The following is an 8,046-nucleotide window of genomic DNA, read 5'->3' as shown; positions in this document are numbered from 1 at the left end:
ACAGTTCTGGAACTCTCTTGCTTTTTCCATGATCCAGCGGATGTTGGCAATTTGATCTGTGGTTCCTTTGCCTTTTCTAAAACCAGCTTGAACATCTGGAAGTTCACAGTTCACGTATTGCTGAAGCCTGGCTTGGAGAATTTTGAGCATTACTTTACTAGCATGTGAGATGAGTGCAATTGTGCAGTAGTTCGAGCATTCTTTGGCATTGCCTTTCTTTGGGATTGGAATGAAAACTGACCTTTTCCAGTCCTGTAGCCACTGCTGAGTTTTCCAGATTTGCTGGCATATTGAGTACTTTCAATATGCCACAGCACTTTCACAGCATCATCTTTCAGGATTTGAAATAGCTCAACTGGAATTCCTCTTATTAGATATATTAATATACTAATATACTAATAATACCTCTTACTAGATATATTAATACAACCTCAGACAAATAACCTAACTTCTCTTTGCTTCACTTTCCACAATTTAAAAGAGGACTAATAATAATAGCACCTTACTATTAGAATTGCTGTGAGGACTGACACTTGTATATATGGAGTGCTTTGTAAAGGGCTCAAATTTCGTGGGCCACTGTGCTCAAAGCTATTCACTGTCTCACAACAACTTAAAAAATGTCTGTTGTCATTACCATCATCATTTCAAAAGGCCCTTTTAAACCTCCAGTGATGTCCATTATTGCTGGGCGTTGGGGTCATGTTGCTGTGCTGTAGAGTAGAGATGTTTGGCTGTGTTGGGATGTGCTCAGATCCATCCTGTACTCAAAGTGCCCCAGGCTCCTACACCTTCAGAGTTCCTGGGTCAAGTTTGTCCTGGGTCAAGTTTTCAGTTACATGTTCTTCCTTCTGTCAGTGTATTTGTCCTTGCCAGTCTTTATCCCGCACCTCTTTTAAATGACTGCTTTTAATCTATTATAGCCAAGACACCTCCAAAGCCAAGATTGTGTAATTTTGCCTAAAACATAGTTAAACTTCGTGTGGGCGAGTTGTCATTAAATAAAGCTTGCTTTAGTGCATGTCATGTTTTGATGGCAGAGGCCATTTTTATTTCCTCTTCCGGATGGTGATGATCTAAAGGACTAACTTTGCAGGACAAAAGTTTTCCTGATAGGAGAGATATTCCTGCATAGTCTAGGCTGGTTTCTATTTGGGGGTCACTGTGATTCTTTGAGTTTTGGGATCACAGTGTAAAGCACTCTTGGTTAAAGCCATATGTACTTTTGTCTTAAATTCCCCATCACATTTCAGCTGTCTTTAGAGCCTCGCCTCTTTTCTCAGGAATCCTGACCTAGGCCCCACCTGTCATGTATCTCTTGGGTGTTCATGGTCCACCACGTAGTCCCATTTCAGACAATATTTGTATTGGCTAAATATCAGCACAAGCGAGTCATAAATGTGGCATCTTGACAAACACCCTGGGGATCACTGAGCAGATGTTCTGACATTTATCAGTTGGTTTTCATTTCCAGGCACTCACAATGACACTTCGTTCATCAGCAGTGTGCTGAGCTGGTCTTGCCAGGATTGTGGTGTGCGGGTCACCATTTCTCAAACTCTGTGCTCATCAGCATTGCCTGGGGAGTGTTTAGAAAACCCAACACCCAGGCCAACTACCAGACCAATTAATTCAGATTCTCTGGGGGTGGGACTCAGGCTTCGCTGGTTTTTAGAACCCCCAGGTAACTCCAACATCCAGGCAAGTTGAAGAACTTGTTCCCCAGTCGGGTACTTCTCAACTTCAACATGCATGGGAAACACTTGGGGATCTTGTTAAAGTGTAGATTCTGATTAAGTAGGTCTGGGTGGGCCTGAGATTCTGCATTTTTTTTTCTTTGTCTGTGTCAGGTCTTAGCTGTGGCACTTGGCCCCAGAGTGCAAGGGCTTCAGTAGTTGCTGCAGGCAGGCTCTCTGTTTGTGGTGTGTGGGCTTAGTTGTTCCTCAACATATGAGATCTTAGTTCCTCGATCAGGGATAAAGCTCGTGTCCCCCACATTACAACTTGGATTCTTAACCACTGGACTATCAGGAAAGTCCCAGATTCTGTATTTCTAAAAGCACCCCAGCCATGTGGACATTGCTACTAGTCCAGGGTCCATGCTATGAGTAGAAATTCAGTAGTACTTTTTTAGCACCAGTTCATTTGTCTCGAAAAAATTTTCCAGAAATCAATAGTCCTCTTGAGTTTGTGATGATTTCCACATTTATCCATGGCACCCCTAGATCTTGCTCCCTATCTATGACTCTGCCCTCTACAGCCATACTCTTGTGACTAAGTCATCTCACTCTTTGTCACAATATTCTGTTTTCCTCCAAATGGTTAGTATCTTGAAAATAACTCACACAGAGGAAGAATCATCTGGCTGAACCTAAGCTTTTTTCATGAGGATCTATTTTTCTGTCTCTGCACAAAGCTCATTGAGCAGAGACGTGGTCTCTAGGCTAAGCAGACTCTGAACACTGTGTGTTTCAGCAAATGATAATAATATACCAGTGTCAGTTCTTACTGCTCCAAACAGGTTAGGTAGAAACACTATGTCTGGAATTCAGAAAAATCAGTGATGATGGCAAAAGCATTGGAGAAAAACACAAAGGAAAAAAGTAATTTTCAGTTTTCGGAATTCACTAGGATTCCATATCAGAGTACCTTGGAAAATATGATTTCCAACTTTCAAATGGCTTTAGACCAATATTTGTCAAACAGTTATCTGTGGACTCTGCCTTATGGACATATTTTGAGAGATTCAGCTTTCCTAGTAGGCTTTTTTAACTGTGGTTTTGGAGAAGACTCTTGAGAGTCACTTGGACTGCAAGGAGATCCAACCAGTTCATCCTAAAGGAAATCAGTCCTGAATATTCAATGGAAGGACTGATGTTGAAGCTGAAGCTCCAATACTTTGGCCACCTGAAGCAAAGAACTGACTCACTGGAAAAGACCCTGATGCTGGGTGGGAAAGACTGAAGGTGGGAGGAGAAGGGGACGACAGAAGGTGAGATGGTTGGATGGCATCACTAACACTATGGACATGAGTTTGAGTGGGATCTAGGAGTTGGTGATAGACAGGGAAGCCTGGCATGCTGGAGTCCATGGGTTACAAAGAGTTGGACATGACTGAGCAACTGAGCTGAACTGCACTGAAAAACTAGTATGAAGCATGCTGGATCATCAGGTTGAGCAGGCTCTAGCACATGATCTCAATGCCTGTGTTTGTGTTTCTATTTATAAAGCATGCCAAATAACATACTTTAATTGTTACAAGCTCATGATAAAAGAACAAAGAACAGAAGGAGGTTTAATGTAAAAAGCCTGCATTTTGGCTAAGAGAATGCCCAATTGTCTTACAGGGAGTCTTATAAACAAAGGTTTCTCAGTAGTTAGGATAGAGAAACGTGATGGGAGAACTAAGAAGTCACACACCACATCATATTTCAGGGATGCTGTAACTCAGAAAAACCACATAATAGCTATCCGTGCCATTTTTGCATTGAGCCCAGCATTTAACCTCAGCACAAGAACATTATCTATTACACTAAATCAACAACATACTTTTGCACATCATGGACTTGTATTTTGCTAACATTTAGTTTCCAAATGTGTTTTGGTTGAGTGAGTGTGTGTGTGTGTGTGTGTGTGCGCGCGCGCGTGCACATGCGCGCGCGCTCAGTCACTCAGTCGTGTCGACTCTTTGCAATCGCGTGGACTGTAGCCCACCAGGCTCCCCTGTTTGTGAATTTTTCCAGGTAAAAATACTGGAGTGGGTTGCCACTTTCTTCTCCAGGTGATCCTCCTGACCCAGGGGTTGAACCTGAGTCTCTTGTGTCTCCTGCATTGGAAGGCGGATTCTTTACCACTAAGCCACCACCAGGAAGTATAGCTACTTTAAAACTATAAGCATCTGAGTTTTAAGTTTTGTACGTATTCAAGTCATTTTCTAATGCAGTCATTTGTCCTTGTAAAAGATTTTGCATTTACTTATCTAGAAACACAGTCTTAGAACATATCATTCTTTATGCATGTTAAATTCCACTAATAGTTTCTACGGTGTCATAGGAGCATAGTGTCGGATCACATTCCCTGTTCCTGGGCACCATTAAGGGACACTGTTGGGAAGGGAAGCTCAGTTCCTAGATTAAATTTTCACCATAGCTGCAAATATGGTAACAAACATTTTCCAGGGAAAAATGTCCCTGCTTGGAAGGAATGCCTCATGGGGACCTTTTCAGATTGGAGGGTTCAGCATGACAAGTCATTGGTGAGTAATATGGGGCCCATGAGAAAGCCTGGTCATACTTATGATTTGGAGGGAAAATAAATGCTTACAGGCTGGTGGGACTCTGGCTCTCCACTCCCTGATGGGTGGCTGAGAGGCTGCAGGTCTGCCGAGGGTAAGGCCTGCCCTTTGGGCAAGTGTTGACTGCCTTCTGGCAGGGAGTAAGATTGGCTCTGAAGATTCAAAAAAGAAATACATAAAATGCTAGACCACTCATACAAGCCACGGCCCCATGGGGTTGACTTTCAAGGGGTGAAAATATCCTCTGAAGCAGCTAAGGCAGGGGCCAATAATTTTTGCTGAGGTCCTCTGCATGGATCAGAAGTATCTTATTTATTTTAAAAACAAATTAAAAAAATTTTATTTGCTTTTGGCCACACCACACACTTTATGGTGATCTTAGTTCCCCGACCAGGGATCAAACCCAGGCCACCTGCATTGGAAGCTTAGAGTCCTGATGACTGGCCCACCAGAGAGTTCCCAGGATCAGGAGTGTTTTAAAAGTAGGTTTCAGTTTCTCTGAAAGACCAACTAAATGGAAGCCTCATAACCTTGGCCACTATGATAATGGTATTTACAGATGACTTCAAAAATAATCCCTCTCTGAAGACAATGCTTGTAGGTTTGCAACCATCTGAGTGCAAGTCTGATGTAGGGCAAAGGAGAAATATCTTATAAATAAAGTTGTACTTTACAGAAAATTCTGGATTTTTATTCTCTTCATTCCTAGCGTACACACAATAAATCCTTCTTCCTGTGGGAAGTTACAGTAGGTGCAGCAAAACCTTATTAAAATTCTTATTGCCATAGCTTTGGGTATACTTTTTTCACTGTTAAAAAAAAAAAAAAAAATCGGGATTTAACTCCGAACTGCCTTGTGCCTAGTTAGTTCCAAATGGTAATATTTTCATCAATTTTTAGCCATTTATAGTTTACGGACATGCTATTCACATGAGCCTAGACATTCAGAAGAAAAGTAAAATATTAAATCTATTTTGTGAATATTTACAAATACCTGGTTGTTTGGTACTGGGATATTTTCACCCTTCAATCCAAGCTATACAGGCTTGTGAAAATCCTAGTAGCTTTGTCTCCTGATATTTACAACATGAACCTGTAGTCCCAAAACACCGAGGGTGACATCTATGAAGCTTTGTGTAGCTTTGCTACAAACTAACTGCTTTAATCACACATTCCTTAAATTTTTAACCACTTGCTCTCTGCAAGGCATTGTTTTCCACCTTGTTCCAAATACTTCTCTTTCATCCCTCTGAAAATATTTCTAATGGAAATAAAATACATTTCAAATGCATTTTCAAAGCATAGTTTGCTTTGAAACTGTGAAACTGTGAAAACCAACAATTAGAAGTGATCACAATGATAAAGTATGAAAGTATCAATCATGATTTCATAATTTAAATTTCTCCATGTTAACCAAAATTAGAACTTGGTGTGAGTCCCGAAAGCAATAAATACTTACATGACGATTGCCCATTTTCGTTTCTTCAGAGACAGTTGTTCAGTATTTCATGAAGAGATCAGTTCTTCTAAAGGCCAAGTTTATAATGGTTTTCCTAGGGCATGATATCTCTTGAGTTTAATAAGTAACCATTGGCATTGCATTTGAATACATTGCTGGGGATGGGTAGAGAGTGACTCCAGCAACAACTGATATTAACCTGCCCATGCTGCCTTGGTTGGCCATCTTTTTAAAAGTAAAAAAATTTTTTTAAATAAATTAAATATAGGCTTTTAAAGTTGATCTTATTCACAACTAAAGGGCTAATCCTGTCTCACTCTCGAATTATTGAAAGCGTTACTCTTTTTTTTATTTTAGATCTTCATTTAAAACTTTATACTTGGAGTGATAAAAGCATTAACCAAACAAGACTGAAAAATCTTTTTATTTTACTAACATCACCATTATTGTTACAGAGGATCTTTTTGAAGGCTGCACTGAGTAATGCTACCATCATTTTTTATAATCTAGCTAGCTTCTAAATTTAAAAATAATATGTGCAGATGGCACATTTCCCCCCTAATCACATGAAAAGGCACCATGAAAAGTAAGCCTACTGACCACTCAGCTCCTCCCCTCTGAGCTTTGAGTCCTTACAGAAATGGTATGCATACACAGCCATGTTTATCTGTCTATCATTGGCTTCTTTTTCTCAAAAAATGGGTTTGCCTTTGTTCCATGCCTTGTGGGCTTCATTTAGTAAATAGATACAAGACATTGGCACATTTCTTTTTTGGTGGACACATGTTAGTCTACTACGGGTATGAACCAAACCTTATTTAATCAGTCCACTATTCAAGGTCGTTTAGATTATTTTGGTCTTTTGCATGACTGTCTTCATTTATGCGTATTTGCATATGTGTGCATGTTTATCTGTAGAATAAAATCTTAGAATGCAATTGTTGGCTAAAGAGTTCTGTTCAGTTCAGTTCAGTTGCTTAGTTGTGTCCAGCTCTTTGTGCCCCCATGGACCGCAGCCCTCTAGGCTTCCCCGTCCATCACCAACTTCCTGAGCTTGCTCAAACTCATGTCCATCGAGTTGGTGATACCATCCAGCCATCTCATCCTCTGTTGTCCCCTTCTCCTCCTGCCCCCAATCTTTCCTAGCATCAGGGTATTTTCCAATGAGTCAGTTCTTCACATCAGGTGGCTAAAGTATTGGAGCTTCAGCTTCAGCATCAGTCCTTCCAGTGAATATTCAGGACTGATTTCCTTTAGGATGGACTGGTTTAATCTCCTCACAGTCCAAGGGACTCTCAAGAGTCTTCTCCAACACCACAGTTCAAAAGCATCAATTCTTTGGCGCTCAGCTCTCTATATAGTCCAACTGTCACATCCATGTGCTTTAAAATTCTGAGAGATGCTGCCAAGTTGTCTTACACACAGAAATAAAAATGCTGAATGACTTTCAAAGACCTGACTTTCAGGACAATGTGTATAGCCTTCTACAGTTATATGCCAGTGCTTCTTTCTCCACATATTGACCAGCACTAAAGATTATCAAACTTCTTCATTTCTGCCAATTTCAAAGATAAAATATGGCTATCTCATGATTAATTTACATTCCTTTCCTTTGATATTCTTAAAAAATATATCCTGGTCCTTAAAAGCCATTTGTATGAGTTTTACAGTGTTCTCCTTGTTTATGTCCTTTATTTTTATTTTGAGTTATTAGAGTTCTTATTATTTACTTATCAGAACATATATAATAAAATCCATGCTTTTGTCAAGTATGAGAATTATAATTCCCCAATTTATCTTTTGTCTCTGTTTATGTTTGGAACGTGTATATGCATGTGAAGGAAGTGTTAATTTTTACATATTTAAGTACATCCATCCTTTCTTCTTTGACTTGCTTAGAAAAAAAGTCTCTGCATTAAGATTATTAAGATTTCTTGTACATCTTCATCTTCAAGTTTATTATTTTTTAAAGGCTTCATTTTTTTTTAAGGTTTATATCTTTGACTCATTTGGAATTGATTTTGTTGTAGAATAAAGAAGAAATGGATTCTGTTTTAGTTTTGGTTATTTAATCGATCATAGATGGTTATTAATTAATCCATCTTTCCTCCTCTGGTCTAAGATGTTGTCCTTATTTTACGCCACCTGCCCATGTAACTTAGGATGAAAATTCGTGTAGGTTTATTACCTCTGCCTATATTCTCATTCTTTTTTTCTTTAACCTTTATTTATTGAGTCTCTTGGATGGGCTGATCACTGATACGAATATTTTCTCTTTCTGGAATGTACAGCC

At 39.6% G+C, this 8,046-nt stretch overlaps 1 protein-coding gene across 2 annotated transcripts in view; it reads right to left on the bottom strand.

Annotated features, from left to right (window-relative positions):
- The window catches only part of ANXA13 (annexin A13), a 57,446-nt gene extending 51,610 nt beyond the window's left edge, over positions 1–5,836 (bottom strand). The window contains exons 1-2 of one of the 2 annotated variants that reach the window (XM_010838909.1): positions 5,754–5,836; positions 4,324–4,446 (exon numbers count right to left, since the gene is read on the bottom strand). In XM_010838909.1, coding sequence (XP_010837211.1) covers positions 4,324–4,446; positions 5,754–5,768 — 138 coding nt within the window. In that variant the 5' untranslated portion in view covers positions 5,769–5,836. The remainder of the gene's footprint in view (positions 1–4,323; positions 4,447–5,753) is intronic. The other variant, XM_010838910.1, reaches the window with a different exon arrangement.
- Positions 5,837–8,046: the final 2,210 nt, after the last annotated feature.

The sequence above is a fragment of the Bison bison genome, unplaced genomic scaffold (assembly GCF_000754665.1).
Source record: "Bison bison bison isolate TAMUID 2011002044 unplaced genomic scaffold, Bison_UMD1.0 scf7180017864108, whole genome shotgun sequence".
In the NCBI taxonomy this organism is placed as follows: Eukaryota; Metazoa; Chordata; class Mammalia; order Artiodactyla; family Bovidae; genus Bison; species Bison bison.
The sequence above is the reverse complement of the archived record's forward strand: the minus strand, read 5'-3'. Positions and strand labels throughout refer to the sequence as shown.